Source organism: Harpia harpyja, chromosome 18 (assembly GCF_026419915.1).
Source record: "Harpia harpyja isolate bHarHar1 chromosome 18, bHarHar1 primary haplotype, whole genome shotgun sequence".
Taxonomy (NCBI): Eukaryota; Metazoa; Chordata; class Aves; order Accipitriformes; family Accipitridae; genus Harpia; species Harpia harpyja.
This window is the reverse complement of record NC_068957.1, coordinates 2,555,574-2,576,786: the sequence shown is the minus strand read 5'-3', so window position 1 is coordinate 2,576,786 and position 21,213 is coordinate 2,555,574. Positions and strand designations below refer to the sequence as shown.

General features: G+C 35.8%; 1 protein-coding gene across 1 annotated transcript; it reads right to left on the bottom strand.

Annotated features, from left to right (window-relative positions):
• Positions 1 to 3,698: 3,698 nt before the first annotated feature.
• On the bottom strand, positions 3,699 to 12,186 carry LOC128153873 (homeobox protein CDX-4-like). The gene is made up of 3 exons (XM_052813748.1): positions 11,757 to 12,186; positions 6,580 to 6,725; positions 3,699 to 3,905 (listed from the first exon to the last, which is right to left on the bottom strand). Exons 1-3 carry the CDS (start codon positions 12,184 to 12,186, stop codon positions 3,699 to 3,701), a joined length of 783 nt encoding a protein of 260 aa, XP_052669708.1.
• Positions 12,187 to 21,213: the final 9,027 nt, after the last annotated feature.

Sequence of the window (21,213 nt, the reverse complement as noted above, 5' to 3'; positions counted from 1 at the left end):
AGTCTTCAAAGGATGAAAGATAAATATTGGAAAATGTTATTTATAGCCTTTAGTGTTTGTTCTCACCCACATAAGTATAAAAATTAAATATAAGGGCTAGATCACATCTTGTGAAGCTTTTCCTTTACATAAGCAGTATAGAAGAGTCAAACACAGCTGCCCAGAAAATAATAGCAATGTAGGGACTTTGTAATAGCTGTGTTGCCTCCACCCAAATGCATATCCTGATCCTTGTGTTGCCATGTTGATCTTGGCAGAACATGAATATAGGATGGACTCCTGTCAGGCTGTCATGTAGTCTTTAATGGGCCATTAAAATGTGCTAGCATGTAGTCCTGAATTGTATTTTGATTTGGGATTCCGGCAAAAAAAAAAAAATGGTGTAGGCTACAGTAAGATACAGTGTCCAAACCCTGTCAGAGACAGAGTAAGAATTTTCTTCTTTCAGCGGCTTGCCATTTTCCCCTCTTTATGGCTTACCATCCTCCTGATCTGGTAATATGACTGTATATTTAATCACTCTGTAATCAAGTTTACTCAAAATGATCTTGATTAGTCCAAAATAATTTAATAATTTTTTTTTGCTTAGATTATTTTGAAAAACAGCTGTGCCACTACACTTAGATTTAAAGGGACATTATGATCTAGATGGGGGCAGTTATGCACAGTACAAGATAGGGGGAATAACTTCTTATTTGACTTAGCTGTAGCCAGAGAAGATAATCTGATACAGTTTTTAGGCTTAGAGATAATTATCTAGTGTGTGAAAGAGACTGTCTCACCCAAATACTTATTAATATATGCTTTGAATACTTTTAAAATAGACCCGATGGAAAAAATTCAAGGTGAAGATCATGAAAAAGGAGAACACTTTTTATTGACAAGACTGATTTTAAACATGTCATAGGAGGTGCTTTGTATCCCATTCAAACTCCCATTTGACATCTAAAATAGTCTCATTTAAAATGTTTATGGACAGTGGTTGTTCTAAGTACAGTCAGTGGCTTCAGTGGCTCTTCTGCCTGGTTTGTCAGAACAGCATGGTGTTTCCTGACTGTCTGGCAATTCAAAAAGATAGGCTGGAGCTTGTTTAGAAACTTCAAGGTGATAATTTTGAATATGTTGAATGTGAACCTGGTAAATAACCATGTAAGTTTTTTATTTCAATTTTGACATAAATTAGAAGGACAGAGAAATTTTAAGTTAAGCCATGCATTTCTAGTATACAAATATAATGAATGATGTGTTGTAGGTTATAGCTCTTTACTTGCCATTCTTCCGTGTTGATTTGAAAACTGGTCACAGAAAAAAAAATCTGGAAACTAGAAAAAAAGTTTTCTCTTGCTCTCCATTTCTTTGTCACTGATAACCTTCACAAAAGCCATCACCTGCTTTTCCATAGAAGTAGGCCTTCTGATGATTTGAGATTTGGGTAGCAAGGTAAAGGTCCTCTTCCCTTTTTACTTCTATGTCTAAAGTATTACGTCTTCTTTCTTCATGAGTTTCTTGGGAAATTATTTTTATCTTCTACATCCTTCATGTATAAAAGAACAACACAGGTAAGAGGGGCTGGTGGAACTGGGAAAAACCCCTCTCCCAAATCTGTTATAGAGCAAATGTATGGATTTCTTGGAATGAAAAGCAGAGCAGCATGTTCGTGTCTCACTGTCTGCTAGCATGTATACTTCTGTTAATATAAACAAAAGTAGATCTGTTTGTGTGCATGTTCTATAACATGCTCCTGTCTTCTAAAATGTCCATGCAATCACTTAACACTATAATATCCATGGGCAGTTTTGGAAGATCCTGAATTAAAGCCATGCAGATGTAGTCTCAATTTCTCATAGGGTTGAGTTATATAAGTATTTATATACATAGGATTTTCTGTTTACAGTTTGTTTGCATTAAGATATGCCCATTTATTTTAACCATATGAATAGGAGATTATTAGAAATATATTGGAGAACCATCCACAAAATGCTGAGAGTCAGTAAGATCTTACCCTGTGTTACATATTTTCATCCTAGTTTAGCTTGAGATATTTGTGTCTACAATTATATAATTTAGTATTTATTTTTGAAGAGTGTTATTCTTGTAACTCCTAATAGGATTACTTTCATGGAGTTACTCTAACAGAGTTATTTTTAAATAATTTGGAAACAGTAAGGCACATTTTCAAATTTAAGTTAGCTAATTGATTGAATCCAGATAATGAGTGCTTTGACAAGTTCTGTCCATGTTGTTCAGTGCATTATCAATGCTCGTTGACACTAAGAAAGCAGAATTTGATCTGCTGTTTCTGAGACCAAGAGTTTGATAATGTTGAAATAAGTGACGCATGACTTTTCATATGCCAGATAATGGTGTTTCCTCTTTGTTTTCTTCCATTTTCCCTTTTTATTACCTTTGCTCCTGATGACCTTTTCAGCAATATTAAATTTTTTCCAATAGCGCACTTACTTGTATGCTATCAAAAAGCTCATATTATGAAATTCCAATGAATAGTGCTGCTGAAGGGTTTGGGCAGTTTTTTAGTGCTTTTGGTTTTCTCTCTACTTTTTCCAGACTCATCAGTTGTCTTCTACATACCATTGCTACCTTCTCACCTGCCAACATGGACCAATAATTAAAGCTAACCACACTGTGAGCATGTTTATGCTTAATTTGTGCTCTTTCGGGAGTGCACATGGAGTGGATGCTTCTTTTGTTACATGCTTGCTCTGACTTTGTGAATGCTAAGCTGCTTGATAACAGCTTCGAAATACAGTGTCAGCTACTTTGGGATATTTCTTGCCTTTAGCGCCAAATAAGTGTCTGTGTATAAAATCAGTGGCCCAAGACTGCTGCTATTTCACTTAAAAGGTTTAAAGACATTACACAAATTCTTTATTTCCATTTTGGTGGTTTGCTCGTAGTAACAGTTCTGTTTCCATTACATTTGTGCTCATATTTTTGAGTGATAATATGTGCATTCATTGAAGATTGAAGTAATACTTCTATATTCCAAACTGTTTGGCGTTTACTAATGTGTGTGACAAATTCTTGCATTTCTTACAATTGAACAAATCTTGGCAGGTTTGGTATGATATTATATATCTGTAACTATTGCTCATGAGATTGGCATGCTTGAATTCAATTACATAGGGCAAAGAAGATTTGTTTTATTTAATTAAATGCGATGTGTTGGTGTGGCCACATTGTTATGTTTCTTGAGTGTTTAAAAGTGTTTTAAATGTTTTTGTTGTTTTTAAAAAGTAGCGTTCTTTTCAGTACACTTAAGTGTCAATATTTATTAACATCTACGATTGACTCTAATTATATAGAACGTAACAAACCAAATACACCCAGCATCTTATATTTTATGCAATAGTACTCTATTTTATAATCAGTTCACTTAGTTTCCTGTGTGTATATATATGATCAGGCTAGAACTATGTTTACTTGAATCTTCAGTTGTATCATTCTTTGTGTCAATGTCTGAAGCAAATTACCTCCTACTCAAAGATTTTGAGTGATGAATCTTAGCAGTGCCAGTTCCCTGAGATTTCTGCAATAATTAAAATGTTTTGATAATAGTCCCAGATCCTGTAGACAGTTAAATGAGAATGGTCCTTTGCAAAGTTGAGCTTTCAAGTTTTCAAGGGGTGGCAGGGAAATCTGTTCTTGCTTTTTCTTTTTTCCTTTTTTTTCCCCTCTGTTCATTCTGAAACTATGACTTGATGAATGTCATTAGGCTGTAATCCATTTATTCCATGTGATGGTGGGAACAGAGAACTAGATATTTCGTTCGGACTGAGTGAACCAGAGTCACTCTGAACTGAGCCCCCACTGCCATCAAACTGAGATATTTTCTTCTTGATCATTTTTCTTTCTTTTGCTCGGCGATTCTGGAACCAGATTTTCACCTGTGGTGTTATAAATGATACCTGATGAATTCAAAGTAGTGGTCAACTTTTTACAGTAATAATAGCAATGAAAATATAGATATGTTAAAAAAAATTATAAAAAACCAAAACAAACCAAAACAAAAAAAAACCATAAAACCCCATAAGCCTCAAACAAAAGAAACAAAAAAACCCCCCAAAACCAAACCACAAAACAAAACACTGGACTTGTGCAGCGAACAATTTTTTAGTTACTCTATATTCATTTTCTGCATCATAATCAGTAGAAAATTACTTTCTTTTCTTAGACCTGGTGTAAAGGGAATTTGCTGTGTTACATTTAGGAATGTAGGAATCAACTTACTCATTTAGACTCAGAGTCCACCTAATTCATCATCTAAGCTTTGACAGTGGGGTGTATCATACTTTAGGAAGATGCAGTTATGGAATAATTTTGAAGATTTCTTTATCTGTGTTACAGATTAATTCAAACCCAGGTAGTGAAGGTTCTTTTTCTTCATTTACATTGTGAGTGATTTTTGTGTGTATACATATTCTTATGCATTTTAAAAGTTTTGAATTTTTTTGTTTCTGGACTACGTATATGTATTTTACAGATACATATGTACTATGTCGTTTATAGATAGGTACATCAGCGTTACTTAATAACAGTGAATTTCCCAGGCTAATTGTGCATATGTAGACTCCTGTCTGTTTGAAATCTACTTTTAGTTTAAGTATCTATATTTTCTTTCCTTATGTGGAAGTGTGAATGAGTAGAAAACACTGTTTTCCTTATCATTGATTTTTTTGTGTTCTTACTTTACAGTTTTTGTTGCATCCTTTAAGGTGTGTTGAATACAATATGGTATAGAAAGTTACACCGTTGCTTTGTATTAAAAATCTCATTATTATTTTCTAGTTATTTTTTATTACCTTACTGGTAATGACAGTAAGAAGCATTTAGCTTTGTCTGTCATGAGTCCTGTAGAAATGCAGATAAATTATGTATTTTGTCTACATTATACTTGAAGGAAATCTACCAGTCAAAAATTGGATGGCTTTAAGAGCAACAGCTATGTAACAGGAAACCACTGATTTTACGTGGTATCACTGGTTATTCCAGGCATGTCTGTGTTCTAAATCAGCCAGCTTATATAACATTAAGGTGGAGGTTTTGAATCTTTCATAATTTTCATAAGTTCTCTGAAAATTTTCCAATGCAGCTATATCCTACTGTATAACAAACTTTAGTCCATCAATGATAGACTTGTTTTTCGTAGTTACTTTCTGGGGCCACTTACAGTCTACACAGTGTAATCTATGTACTATTTGGGTCTGGGATTGAACATCACTGCACTACAGTATGTTTATAAAAATCCAGTGCTTGACCCTAAAATACCATTGCTTATCTATGCATCCTTACGCTTCCAGCCTCAATTGGTCCCTCTCTATTCCATGTTCTTGCACAGACTGAATGCAGAAGCAGAGGAGGCCACTGAAAGAGGAGAATATTTTAGAGAACTGAATGTCTGTATTCAGAAAGAACAAAAGTTTGTAAAATTCTAAAGGAAAGATCTCTTGTTTAAATTTACCTGGGGGCAATAAATCTGGGTGCTAAGGTATGAAATGCCTTATTCAGTATCGCCAAATCTTCCCTTATCCTCCAACTGTAGCAGAACCATTGCAATTCTGTTGTATAAGGAGGGTTGCATTCGACAGTTACTGTATTTGCAGACTGCAGAGCTGTGCTTCATAAGTGAGCTCTCCAACACAGTGATTTTAGGAAATTCATTATCCTGAATTCCTCTAGTCTTTGTATGAACCCAGCTAAGATACCTGGACCCCTGCTCAGGAGACTACCTTTATTCAGGACAGAGCTTAAATATGTACTTGATATGAACAAATGCAGAGCTGCTTTCCAAAGAAGAAATGGATCTAAGTATGCACTTGAGAATTTCCTGAACGGAGAGTGTTGGCTACATATATGTGTATAACAGGCGTAAAAATTTGGCACCAAATTTTATAGCTTAAAGCATCTTGTATATAGTGGGTGTGAACTACTACTATAGGTGAAGTACCTGTGAACATAATAGCAAAAAGAAATCCTGACTTGAAAATCAAAGGCTGTAAAAACTCCTTAAAATGTGCTGAAATCTAACTGGTTGAGGAAGAGTGGAAAGGCCTGTGGAAATAGTGGCAATAAATTTGTAACAAAAAATATGTAGATATCTCATTTGATTGCTCTTTGAATGCTGAGTTTTCATTTTCCTGGCTTACAGCTGAAATATATCCAATGCTTTGGATTTTTTTCTGGCCACCATTCTGTGTGATTGCAAGAAGAAATAACATGGTGAATGTCATAACTATTGAGAACATAGCTAAAATAATGTTAAGCTGAACTGTTCAAATTCTAGCTGTCTAGCAAGCCATTAGGCACGTAAGAATAAGTACTACTTCTAGTATAAATGAATTCCTAATTTTAGTTACCCATAATTGGAGGTTTCTATGAAATTAGCCTATTTATTAATTTGTATTTGCGTAGTGTATTCTCTGTGTCAAATATATTCAGAAACTATATCATGGTTGCCTGCGCACTACTTTTGGATACAGAACGTGAATGCTGCTCATGTCCTCTGGCAGTAACAGCGTCTCGTGAATGGGTGCATACAAATGATGGATAGTCTCTGTGTACCTGTCTTTCAGATAGTCCCAGGTTTGCTGCAAGTTCTGACTTTCTCCTTATTGTAATATATCTGTTGCAGTGAAATTCCTTCTCTAATTCTAGTCTCTGATGATCTGTGTAAACAACTCGGTACTTTTCTTTTGTTCTTGTTTTACCTGTTTAAGAAAGAAATATTATTAATATGTTGAATTTGATTTTCTATAGCATCTTTCTTTCAAACATCTCAAACAGTTTACAGACATTAATTAAACTACAGAGTACTTGCATGGGATTGTTTTCTGTGTTACAGAGAAGGAATATGAGGTGCAGGGTGAATAAGTGAGTGAGTATTGGTTATCATAACTGTCTTTCCCTCTTTATCTCCCTCTCTCTGTAAACATGCATTTAAATGTAAAGCTCTTAAGTGAAAAACACCCTGAAGCATCTTAAATAATTCATAGCAGTACATAATTGGTGCTGGCTGTATTTGATCTCAAAGGGGTTTCATTTCAGTGCTCATTGAAGTGACTTCCACATCTATGCAGGCATAAATACACAGGATTTCAAGACTGAAGTTCAGTCACAATTTATTTAGTTGCACCATGTCCTAATTCTTTATTTGAGTTTTTGAGTATCACCTCTCTAACACAAAGAAATGTCCTACTAGAAATGCTTTTGCTTTCTTGTGTGGCCATAGGACATGCTTATAAGTCCAATAGTATCTTGAATTTATTTTTTCAAAAAGGTCCAGTCTTGCGAGATGCTGAGTGCCTGTAGAGGTATTACTGGGGTACTCTGTGTGCTGAGCTTCCCTTTCGAGTTGAAGGCACTTGGGAATTTGTAAGACAAGGCAATAAAATACTTGTGAAAGGATTTCAGTATCATCCTCTCTCTAATGTATAAAAGAAATATTCTTAGATATATTGGATAAATACTGTTAAGAGAAGCATTACTTGATGCGTAGAAGATACCTCTCATTTCATAGACATTTTTAAACAATTCTTCATGTAATAATAATACAGAGAGATCACTTTTCAACTTATTTGTTCTCCTTTGCACTTTCAACAGCCAACTAGATAGTTTTTCTTTTTCTTCTGATCTTCCCAGGTTTTTTTTGATGTGAGTTTTCTGGGACAAACTGTAGGACAAAGACTCCTTTAAAGTGGTTCCCTAAAATCCATTGAGGTGTTAAGATGAAGCACACGCCACACAAAGGAGCGACAAGGAGATCTTATCAAGAACCCCTTTCACATTCAGAAACACAAACCAATTGGTTTGGAATTTACAAGCCCTAAACAAATGTCAGACTCTTTCATCTTAGCAGAGAAAAAAAGGACAGAAGTAGATGAAGGAATATTTTTTCCTCAGTTCTCTTTAATTTTGGACCAACACTGAGAATAGACTGCAATATTTTTATCTGAAGGCTAGAGGTAGACATAGCTTAAGACATTTTGAAGTACGCATAATTAGGGATGTTTTCCCAAATCCTATGCCACTTTGACTTCTAGTGTACAAGGTTTTCCTGCCTAAATTTGCAGGACTAAAACAATCATCAAACTAAGTTTACTTTTTTGCAATGTACAAATCGTTGGCTTTGAAATATTTGCTCTAAGTGATAGTTAAAATGCTAACAATAGTATAGATATTCAGGTTCCTTGTAAACTGAAGGCTTAGAAGGTAATCTTTGAAAACAAGTTAAAATTCAACAGGGTTATTCCGGCTTCACTATAATCAGCAAATATAACCATGATTTGAGGGGGTGGAGAAAAGGAGTAGGTTTCCCCATTCCCCTTGGTCATAAAATTCGCAGAGCATTTCTTCTGAAGACAATAAAGCTAGGAGAAGGCCTCTTTATTTGCTGTGAAAATCATCACCCTTTCCGGCAATATAACTCCTGAAGAAAAGAGGGAGAAGGAAGAGACAAGACTGCATATCAAAGCAAAGTGAAGTGTTAAAAGGGTCTGTTGCCTCAATATGACAGATAGGCCTCAAAACCTCAGACAATGTAGGCCAGTGGAAAATAGATGTCACAACTAGTTTACAAAGAAAAATAAATTAGCATTAGAGCAGAGGCCTGTCCTTTTTTCCTACTTTTCTATTTTGCTTTCTGGCTGTGTTTCTGCTGTGATGTAATCTGAATTACTTGTACAGCACTGCTTGTTTAAACAAAGACATAAAATGTGTTGACTATAGTTAAAAAAAAAAAAGTTGAGGCTGATCTTGCAAAATATAAAAATAATGTTGTCCTTTTGTTTAGTCCCCTTAAAGTCCATTCTCCTTCTGAGAAGGATCACTCCCAGATGAAGTTTCATGTAAAGTTTTAAAAGATATAAAATCTGTTTTCTAGGCCCTTGTTTAGATACCTTCTTTTCAGTAAGCTTCATGCTTTGAAGGCTCACTCGCTCTCATAAAATACAAATTTTACACTGTTGATTACACAGCTTTTAGAAATGAATGGCTCTGAAGTTCTGCTCTTACATAACTGAAGCTGATAGGGCATTTTGTCATTGATTTTTAGTAAAAATGGGATCAGACTGTAAGGAATTCTGTAGATGTTCTTTTTCTCATTTTGATAGCCTGTCTGGGAAAGATACCTTTAGCAAGCCCACTTTCGATGTTTGTTTTTTTAAAATTTCTTACTGCCTCATACGTTTGCAATGTCTGTGTATTTGAAATAAAAAAAGGTTTGGTTCTGAATATACAGTTACCGTCTTCTAGTAAGAGGATGTATAATTTCAAATCAAATTTTATCTGTTGAAAGGACATAGTATTTCATTCATGATGTTGTTTCATCCTGAGAGTTGACTTGGTCAGGTAAATTTTCATTTCACTTTTCCTGCAATTTAATTTCTTGGATAAAATGCTAAATACAAATATTGATTCAGAATGTAGTATATCTAATAGAGTCTAAATTGAGGGGAAAAAATTCCCATTAACATCCCATCCCCCAAAATAATTCCCATTGGCTTTAGGACAGTATTTCAGTAAGCTCGCTCATTTAATTAGCTGTGTTTTGATTTCTGTTATTCCATGCTGCTCGCATACATCGATGTGAATACACACCACTAGTGAAGTTAAGGACATACACATATTTATGTATATAAATATATTTGTAAAGTTTAAGGCTGTAATTCTGAAATTTTAGAGCAATGAACTGTATTAAGCAGTGATAATATTGAAGGGGAGGAGCCAGTAGCCAGTTTGATAGGATGAGTAATATTATGGCAATAAGGAAAAACAGAGACCAAGTCTGTTTCAAAGAGTGGTTATAGTGGCACCAAGTAAGTTTTCTTAGATTATCTTCTAGAAAAAGCATTGATAAGTTAATAAGTAGCTGTTACATGCGTTATCTTAGCCTTGTTTTTATTTGTTTGAATTTCCTTTCATTTTTCACAACTTTTTATGTATTGGTATTATAACTTTCTAGTTTTTACAGTGAACATTATTTTTAAACACCAATGAAAAGCTAAATCTATTCGATACTTTTCTTGTTTTGCAAAATACCACATTCATGCTTTACTCTCCCAAACCCTTTTTTTAAGCTGGGTTGATGTCTTCAGCCCAATTCTGTGAAGTCCTGAGCTGTTTTTAACACTTCAAAGGACTGGGCTGTAGGAATGTACAGCCTCGGGACATGTATCTATTGACAGGCCCTGTTTCACCTGTCCAGTATTGTTCATAAAGTATTTTGGCATGTGTGTAAATTCTGTGTAAGTGCTTTTCAGACTAGAGATGAATTTAAGCACATAACTGCTTTTCTGAATTGCATCTATGTTTTATGAAGTTGAGCAAGCGTGTGGGAAACCTTTCAGGGTCTTCCATGTCTGTGCAATAAGTGTAAAACTAGGATTTAGATTTTTAAGTCTGTTTTACTCTTTAAGAATGCTAACACATTTAAAATTCAGTGGCAACATGACAGGGACAGGGTTGCCTCATTGACATTCAGTAGTCTCGATTGAATTTGGTTTACATTCAAGTCTTGCATCACTTCTACACCTGGAAATCTCCAATGATGTTAATGAAGTTACTACTGATTTACATGAGTATACATAAGGGGGAAAAAACAGACTATAAAACTGCCTGGCTTTGAAGACCTTTGTAGAGGCTCCGAGTGGAAGGATTGCATTGGGATATCTTAATGTTCACTAGGTATTTTATATTTAGTATTAGTGGGAAAACAGTGTGTATCTGCTTTACAACTAAGAAACAATTACCAGACTAATTTTGCTCTTGAGTAATAACCATTTGAAGTACGACTGTGTCTCAAGCAGCAGTGCTGATTTTCTGTGTCTTCTAAGATTGCTCCAATTGTAATTGCTCTTCTTTCTTTAGAGCATTTTCTTTGATGCTCTCTAACACACACTTACTACTTCTAACCTTAACAATAGATTTAGCAAACCTTGCTACACCTAATTTACACCTTGGGAATATACACTGAAAGGTTCATCTGGCATGCAGCTTGTGATAAAAACAGGCACATCAACAAATGATGCTTGCAAGAAAGTGATTTTTAATTGTGTAATTGTGGCAAGCTGCAAAATTCTGGTACATGAGAAAAATATGTAAAACTGATTTGAAACTAAATGAAAAGGAAGCTTAACTGATGAGATATGTGGGCTGCAAACAAAATGGTCTATGCTGATCATTTGAGTCAGATTACTTCTCTAGGAATATTTCGTCTCACCTAATCTAGGTAGAAAAATAAAAGGAAAAACAGCAGAAAATTGTATAATCACTACAGTTGGATCAGAGCACATAATTTTCTTTAAAAGTATTGAAAAGTCTGTAAAGATTTAAAAAGATCAACCTGATTTTATATCGATATTTACCTTGCAGCACAAAATAATTATGTAGTATTTTTGCCTGTAACTGTTAAATGTTGCTGCGTTCATTGTTCCATAACATTCCCAAGAGCATCATGTTTTTCATCCAAAATGCTTTACAGAATGTTAGAACAAAGATTCCTGGACTTGGGTGAGATGCAGCCATATCTAAACACAACAGCCGTTCCACTATAGTAACCGTATAAAGCCTTTATGGGACAAAACTGAAACTAGTGTAAATTTAGTTAAAACTGCATTAAATAGCAGTAGGTTAAATGTCATCAATAACCCACCAACCTATGCGCTTCAAGTAAAGTTAATTATTCATAAGATCAGCGATAGCAGAAGATGCTTTCTCAGGTTGAAAGTTGAATATACACTTACCAGTAGTGTTAGCTTGCACTGTTTTCCTCATCCATTCGTAAGAGCTGTGCCTTTGGCTGTTGGGAGAGATTTGCTGTGTATTAATTGTATCTACAGGAGGTAACCCCCCAGATCCAGCAGGATGGAGGGAGCTGTAATCAGCAGAACTGTAGGAGACCTGCCCAGGAGATGAGCCATTGATCTGTGCAGCAGCAACCGTGCTGGAAGGTCCTGGGCCATAAGCGTTCCAGTCCTCCCTCTGTGGGCCATAGTGAGATCCCCAGGTTCCCGCAGGCTGTCCATGGGTGTCCAGAGTTGGCACATGATGATATCCCATGTAATCTGAATAGGGTGGAGTAGACACAAAGTTTTGCACTGGCAGGTTGTTGTTACCCCTTGCAGATCCTGGATACATGCTGTTCTCTTTATCCAAGAGAGAGCTCACATACATGATTGTCACAGATTGTAAATATGTTGTCACAACATCTTGTTCTTCTGTATTTTCTTTCACTGCTTAAAAATAATTGTGTTTGGTTTTCTCTAATAATGCCACTCTGCTTGGAATCTTCTACTTCATCCTCTTTTATTATCAACTGTGTTACCAGGTGCTGGTGGTAATGGTTTACCAAGATCTTGTCTGACGTCAGCCTAACTGCCTGCCTCATAATTACATTTACATTCAAATGAAGGGCTGACCAACCCCACCTTTCTGCTAGTTCTGGTGCTTTCTCTTTTAGAGAACTTTTATCTATCCTATTACCCTTCCCTGATATCCAACAGCAATTCCAGTACTGTAAGATGATGCAATGGTTGCTTGTATTTGTAACTTAGTAAATAGACCTTATTTTAAGAAAAGACAGTGGTAACTATAATAGCAACATTTGGTGTTCAAATGATTCTTGTCTGAAACCTTTATTTTGTGATGTGTTATCAATCAACAAATAAATCTGTTACTCTCTTGATTTCTCAGATACTGAAAAAAATCTCATTTTCTCAACTTAAGGGATGTGGTCAGTTTGTATAATTGTAAGTCAGTAACTTCAGAATACACAGCATCTTGTAAACAGCATGTCTTGAATATAACAGTCTCAAAAATTTTCCCCTCATTATTGATGTTTCTAAGTGATTTTCCAGCATGGGAGAAATTAAGGTTCTAACTGTAATGCACATGTTCACACTCTCCCCATACAGAGTGATGTAAAGAGATCCCTTCATCTGGTGGCCATTGCAAACTGATAAATTTTAAAAAGCAGACAATAAATCTTCCTAACAAAGACAGTGCCAGAAGTACAAAGAAAATGACTGTAAAAAGTAGTGAAAAAAGTCTTTGATTGGGCCCAGTAATATTGTTGGCTTCTGTTTCAAACTGAAGACAACCTTTATCTCCCTGAAAGGCTGGGTTCCTTCCTCTGAAACTGCTGTATAGTAGTCTGTTTTCAGTGGTGGCAGTTTAGGTAAGTGAAATCAGCAGGGAGAAACATGTGGGTTATCAAGCTAGTGGATCAGAACTGCCTTGATGCTTTTCTGTAAAGTGCCTGACACATGGGTACTCTATACGTCAATGTAAGTCTTCCCACTGAGAAAAATTATTCTGAAGGTGGTTTTATATGTCATTACTAAGAGCTTGATATTAACATGGGAGAACTAAACCATACCTTATGACTTGAGAACTGCCTCTCTATGGTTGTTTAGCTACAACTTGTAGAGTGAATTTGATACATTTTTATCTTGGATGGATTTCTTTGCAATGAGCTATTTGTCAAAGGGTATGCTTGCAAAAGAGGTGCAAATTACAATGAGTTGTTTCCCTTTACAAAAGTGTGGTTTTTCATTCAGTATCCTTTGTATTTTGACACTACTCATATTCACACATCCCTTCTAATTCCAGCACTAAAGGATTCTAAGTGTGTACTTAAAGACAGGAAAGATATTCGTTTTCTGTGGAGTGGTTGTGGTTTTGTTTGGGGTTTTTTTGAGAAACGAATTTTTACTGAGCAGTGTAGCAAAGTGAATTATAAAGGTTTTGCTATATTTACAGATTTCTTTATTAATCCTTGGGATCCTGAGAATGTTGAGGAAAGTTGCACCATGGGATAGGACATGGAAAAAGTGAGGCCTTCTGTAATTAGTGTACCCTTATAAAAATAGACATTAAAAAAAATTCAGAAGACACTCTTGTTCCCTTCATCTGGAAAGAAAAGGAATTGTAATACAATTTGTGAGAGCCCGCAGACTTTTTAGTACTGATGTGCACTAAAAAGAACAAAGAACTCCACTGAGTATCATCCAAATTAAACAAGACATGTTTCCTATACTGGAAGTATCCTTGGAATCTTTGGCCTATTTGTAAGCATTATGCCAGCAGTTAAATTGCAGTGTATTACTAAAAGTGACACAGAGCTGTCGGTCATAGGCAGATCCATAGGAGGGTGAAGTTTTGTCTCCATTGACTGTATTTGAAATCCATTGACATAGTACAAATGAACATTGGTTGCTCATAGATTTCAGATCAGACACGTTGTTCAACTTCTAAGCACACCATTTTCACATCTCCGTGAATGACATTTGATTTCATAGAATGCGTTAGATGATGGTAACATTTTTAATCTCTGGTCTTCCTCTTTCTTTATGGGATGCCTCTGCACATACCCCCCACAATTTCAGTATCACCTAATCCTATTTTTTGTATCTTGGAGCTTTATCCTTTGTTCTTCTTTTATCTTTTGTTTATGCTCCTCCTTTCCCTTTCTTGTTTTGCCTGTTCCATTATCTGAATTTTCTTTAGATCTATTTCGATTCTTTCCAGAACGTAATTAGATCAAGATACGCTGATGGCAAATTGCTACACTGATTTGATATCAGCTAACAATAGTAAGCTTTGAATAAGGCATTTTGTTTGAAAAGATTTACATAGCAGGATAAGATTGCTGGGTAGGACTGCAGATTTTCAACACCAAAGTGAGAATAAGATAACTAAAATGGCAACATTCAAATGATCTGCACCCTGACTCTTAGGGCTCCCATTTTGTTTCACGGAACCATGTGGATGTATTAAAAAGGAACAATACCTTTGCATGTAGTCTAGTAGTTTGAGGCTACCAAAATTTTGGGGTTGATGTTTTTTGAGAGCTAATTGACTGTTAATCTGAGTTTGCCTTCCCAAGAGTCATTTCTTGGCCGTGGATCTGTCCTTCCTGCCCAGATCCGGCATGTCAGTAGCTTCAGAGCCACAGAACAACTGCATCTTCAGTGTATAGCGGTAATTTACACTGTAGTTTCAGGAACACTTTCAGTGGGCATTGCTGTCAGAGGGAAAAAAAAGAAAAAAAAAAAAAAGAAAAAAAAAAGGAGGAGGAAAAAAGTGAACTGCCCTTGCCTTGTCCATATTTGCACTGTGAGGGGATGGATGTGAGTTGCTGGTGGTGGAGGAAGGGCTAGTGTGCTGCCTATGCCTGCGTAAAGTGTTTGTGGAACTGTCGTGTTATGGGCCCTCTCCTGACTTTCTGGTGTGGTGGGAAAGCGAAAGTAGTTCTGAGGTAGTGGGCTAGATCCAGAAATCTCATCCGTATGGAGGTTTGTAATTATACTGTTTTCTGCAGTGGGTGATAAAGGCAGAACAGGAAAGATCTGTGTGGTATTGGCAGCAAGAGTGCTATGCTCTTTGGCATAGTTCAGAGAGATGGATTGCCAGAGTAACTAACTCCAAGGTTATAACTTTCCTTTTTTTTTTTTTTTTCCTCTACCTGTTAAAATGCTATGTATAATTTATCTACTTGGCCAGTGTCTGCAAGACTTGCCTCAGTGTTTGTTGAAGTAAAGTTATATGTGTATAAAATTAAATGTACTTTGAGATCTTTGGGAAGAAAACTTTCTAGTTTTCTAACAAGTGGTTGATGAAAATCTAGCAATAATAACAGGCATGGTGATAACTATTGGAGCTATTAAAGTCTTGTTTGTACAGGCAACGTAGATGGTATACTATCGTATATGTGCTGTTCTAAAGAGCATTTCCAGAACAGGTAATAATAATAATATAATCACAAATGTGCAATTAAATGTTTTAATGACGGCTATTATAACTGACATTTCAGGGACTACTGGTAGATTAAAAGTGGCCTGTACAACAATAACTTATTTTAAAGGTGTTTATATCTGTGATAATTTTTATTAGGAACCCATGCTCATTAAGTTACTCTTCCTTTTATATGGAGATAAGAAGAAACAAATCTGTCCATCTTTGAAGCCTGAAAATTATATGAAACCTATCTTGGGTTTTCCTTCTGAGGCGAAAAAAGCAGGTGAGCTTAGCATGTCCCACTCTGGCTAAGGTGATAGGAATAGATGTTTGTTTTCTTGCCTCCAGATGACCACTCTAATAACACATCAGTAACATCAGGCTTAGGAATGCTTCTTGCCCATACCTTTATAACTGCATGCTTGGAATTTCAATGGAATGGCTAGCTAAGGAGTTTGTTAGTGAACTGTGTATTGCTGATACTTTTAATGCAGTATTTCGGAGGTGTTATTGACCCTTTATTCAAGCTGGGCTTTGCATGCACACCCATTCCTCCTAAAATTAATAGTCAGCTGTATAAATCTTGAGGAAAGGTCAGTCAGTACGTGGCATGCTGTAAACTGAGGTCAGTTCTGTTGGAAAAAAATCTGACTAGTCATGAAGGAAGGCAGATGGTTTTAAAATTTTAAAACTCACAGCTGAAGAGACTACTCTTGCTTTCACTGAAGCTTCTACAAACAAAACTTCTGAAAATTTTATTTACCCTTTTTAATTGGACTGGTTTAATATGCAACGCCCTAGTTAGGTGTCATTTTCAGGGCTTGAAATGCTAGCACATGCCAAATTGTATCTCTGTATTGACAGATGGGGCACAGCCTAGAGAGCTGAATGAGCAGTGGTAGCTGAACTATTTTCATTTGCTGAACTGAGCTCTTCTGGGCAAAAAGAAAAAGGGGTATATCACAAGTTTCAGTTCTGTACTATTTGTGTCTCTCATGCCTAATGTGTATTTCTTTTTCATTAGAAACCAACAGTAGAAATAAAGATGTCAGTTGTCCATGAAGCCTTCCTCAATGGTTTCATTTTTAATTCCATGCTCTGAAATGTTGGTTGTTAACAAATACTTTTGAAAAATGATGAAATGTGACTTGTTGGGAGCATGGTGATTGTATTTACCCTTCCATCTATTCCACTACTGTTTTTCTAATTGCTGCTAACAATGACCTATCTTTCATTTCTTAATGTTAACTTTTACATTTTATTAAAAATAGTGACAATATATTACATGTATGATCTGCATCAGTGTTGTGTCTGCCAGGAAAGAATGGTCTGGAGCTAAAGGAGGGTCTTACTGTTCTGAAATTTAAATAATTTAAAATCTGCTACAAAATCAATACTAACAGTAATGAGTACATCTTACTGCTCAACGAGCAGACTTAGTACAGCAGGAGTTAAAGAGCCTGCATGTGAACTCCAGGTTAAATCGATTCTTTTTAGCAGAACCATGAAAATTAACAGCACATCCTCTATTGATATTTATTTGGTTTCCATCCTGAGTCATGTAGTGTAGGGCTCCCACTTACTGTAACTAATCATGCTGACCAGAGTATAGCTGGGTGGGATTATTGGGTGCTCACTATTGAGTCCTTGAGACGTTCTTTGGTGGGGTCTCTCTTTCATGAGGTAATAAAGGAATTGATTGCCTTTACTGTTTGCCATTCTTGCCATACACATGGTTTATATTCCTGGCACATTGGCATTTCTGTTGCACAAATTTAACTCTTCTTTCATACTCCCAGATAAGAGAGATTATTGTCTCTATGAAGTCTGTCCTGCCTTAGAGTGACTGTATTTTATCGTGGCTTAGAAGACCAAGAACATGCAGGGTGCATCTTAATTAAGCCTCTCCATTTATTGTGATACCTCTTAGAACAGAGTCTGTTACAAAATGTACAAGAACGTATTTGTGCTCTTTGAGCATGAAAGCAGCTGGCAAACATTTTCATCATAAAACCTGTGCCTATTCCTTTACCTAGTGAGGTCTGCACAATACTGTGTTCAACTGGTAACATAACACTACCGTTCCAAAATGTGACTGGCCGTGTAAGTCATTTGCAGGGACCTGTCATTTCAGCATACGCTCTGGGTGTAAAAGCTTGGGTTGGAGTAAGCCTGTGCTGCACCAGCAAACTGAATAAGGGTGCTAAAGCAGGAATATGCTTTTTAATTTTTATGGTAACATCCAGAATTAATATATTTTTGAATCTGCTCCTTGGGTAGAAGGTAGCACATACCTGATGTTCTCTCATATGTATGTTAATGATTGCATAACCGCTAAGCAATTGCAGATACTGCGTATTTGAAGTTTTTTGTTTTAAAAACGTCATTTTGAATTGTATCTCTTAGTTGCGTGAAGTTTTTGTAGAAAGTCCTGTTTGCTATGCTGTCCTTGATCTTTTTGTACCATATAGATCACAATTCTCGCTGGGTAATGAGGTTTAAAGGTTAGTGAATTCCTCTGAAAATTGGATATACCTTGATCGTTCTTTTAATCACAATTAGGATTAAGGGCTTAGATATTCTTGTGATGTAGTCTAAGGTATGCTTTTCTTCTTCAAGGCACTTTGCTAACAACCAATCAATCTTCACAGCAACTCTGCTTTAGTGTCCCTAGTTTTTTAGATGTGATAGAAGTGATAGGTTATAAGATAGACCCAAAGTTAGGAAGAAAGTAAGTATTGTTCTGAGGACTGGTGCCAGTATTTCATGACTCACGATGTTGGACCAAAATACTTTCAGTTGATTTGGCTCCAATTTTATGTCTCTCTTATTGATAATTATACACAATACCGCATCTAAGCAACAGCACTACACAAGCTGCTTAGAAAAAAATAGCTTTCTTTTGGTTTTGGTGGGCAACTGTTTAAAGGATTAAAGCATATTGAAAATATTTAGTTGAATAGATTGCTGGTAAGTTTTACAAAAAAATTGTACTACTTAAAACAATCGCTGGCATAACTAGGAGGTTAATAATCTCTAAGCTATTGCCCTGGTTTATAGATACTGCTTTTGGAGCAATAAATTTTAACCTTTGAACATGTGCTTCTGCAAATAAAATCCAGCCTTATTTTATGTACTTAACAACTTCTGATTGGAAACACATAGCAACCTATAGCAAGCATGCTTTCAGCAAACTGGAACAGAAATGAGGCAGATCTTCAAAGTGGTCGCTTATCTTCCTCAATAACTCTTCTACATGTAAACAAGATAAAACAGGTCGTTTTGCCAGATCCCCCTCTCTTTGAATAATGTTTAAATAATTTTAAAGAGAAAGAAGTTGTGTTCAGATATATGTCTTTTCTTACTGTTCTTTGTTGAAGGACTTTTTTCTTTTTCCTTTTAAAAATTTTAATACAAAATTAAACTTTGTCATGGAGATGTGATTAAAATAGGTAGCTATGAACTTGATCCTGCAAAACCCTGGGGCCAGGGTTCTGTGCAATTAACTAGAACTAGGTCCTAAATTAGTGTATATCAGTACAAAAGACAAAGTTTCCCTTTGTATTCTTACCTTTTGAAAGTCTAAATCTGAAAATTTTTATTGATTTTTCTGTAGTATGCAAGCATGATTCCGGTTAATTGGCCAATGTAAGGATGCTTCTCTTGTTGAACCTTTTTCAGTCTCTAAGTTATATGTGTGTATGTGTGTGTATGAACTGTAGGTAAAATCTGTAGCATTTCCCTCTGTAGACAAAATGGCTGTTCTGTGTATTTCCAATGGATTTCCCTTTTGGACACATCCAGTGGGATGTCTCTTTTGGGAGACCAGTGTTTTGGTCTGATTGCCATGTTCATCAATACGGATGGTAAATCACTTTTGTTCCCACGTGCTGTTTGTCATGTTCTGGTTTGCATAATATGTGGAAATCAGCAAGAGTCTTTCTGTTGCTGAACTTTGAATTGCAATTTCTTCATCTCATCTGTGTCAGCTATGCAAAGCTTCAACCTGCTTTTGCCAGCAAATGGAGCAGCAGTGTGAAAGGAAAGAGTGGGAATTTTACAACATAGATACGTGTCCATTTAAAGTTGGAATTTTACTCTTATTTAGTAAAAGTCCTTCTCATAACCATAAAATGATAAATAAAATTAAGAAATAGTGAAAACTGACAGCTCCCTGAACCATCCTGGTCTTACCATTCTCCTCCACTTTTTGTAAGCTTTTTTATGATCACCCTGCTTTTAAATTTGGTATTACAATTCAATAACAGACTAATCATGAAAATCTGCGTGTTCACTTGCTAGAGTAGCTGATACCACGTTGGAAAATGATTATGAAAAAAGTCATTTATTTTAATGTTCTTTATATACAAAGTAATTTTACATTACCAACATTTTGATGACCTAATAGTACTATTTGTTATAATTAAGGAAAAAAAACAAGAACGTAGTGCCTAAATGACTTAATGCTCCTAAGTCTTATTTGCAACAGTGACAGAGATATTTAGGAGGACACCTTGATGAAAATTAGTGAAGATAGGCATCCTAAATTTCTAAATTGCTTTTGACAATGAGGGTATAAATTCCCAAATCACTTGCGTGCTTTAAAAATTTTCCTTTTACAGACAAGTTACGCACATGCAATTGTTAGCTTAGGAAGTAAATATCTGGATTATTCTTAAGTACTGATTACCTACCAAATTCTGCTTAGTATGGAAGGGATCAGCACTTCAGGAATGGAGACCTACTTAAAAAATGCCAAGAGCTTATATTTAAGTGAAATATTTTTTTTGCTTTGTCTTCCATTAATTTGGCTTCTCAGATTTTTTTTTTTTTTTTAGTGTCGCAATAGGTCTGAAAACTGGACCAAATTTAAAATTAGTTGAATGCAATTATTGCGTCTTTATCCATGCGCTGTGTCATGAAATGCAGTCACTTTTTAAAACACCTACACTTTTAAAAAGGATTTCCTCCCTTTTGCTCTTTCTTTTAGGATACAGAATGAGTCTGACATGACTTTTGTTCTATCAAAAATGAACTTGGGCCAAGATTCACAATTCTAGAATGCTTTTGAAACATTGATGGTAATATTGAAGAGTGCATGTTTATACCAGTGTATGGAGCATTGGAAATCATACCTGTCAAAACCAAAAAATTCCAAAAAGCTCATCCCTGACCTTTGCCCTTAACATGTAGTGAGTGCAATCACCACAACCCAGGCTTTCCATCAAGTGGGTCAAAACATATAAGCCAGGTTTTCATTTATCAAGATCCATGTGTAAAGTCCATGAAAGTGAGATTAGTACATGGAACCTGTGTGGAGATCAAAGGAGAAGGAATATACTCTTTACCTAGGGGCGAGGGACAGACAGAGCACTTGTGTACAGCTGCCGTTACTGCCTCAGCAATGTTGGATTGCCTGTGGCCCATTTTGTGCTTCTTTTTCCTTTGCAGTGTACTGTAACA

What these genes read in the sequence shown, in the direction of transcription:
- LOC128153873 (XM_052813748.1), bottom strand. Translation starts at nt 12,186, where the DNA reads ATGTATGTGAGCTCTCTCTTGGATAAAGAGAACAGCATGTATCCAGGA. An exon ending in AGTGCAAGCTAACACTACTG is followed by an intron (nt 6,726 to 11,756) that starts GTAAGTGTATAT and finishes TTTCTTAAACAG; the next exon opens with GTAAAACAAGAACAAAAGAA. An exon ending in TGGGACTATCTGAAAGACAG is followed by an intron (nt 3,906 to 6,579) that starts GTACACAGAGAC and finishes ATAACACCACAG; the next exon opens with GTGAAAATCTGGTTCCAGAA.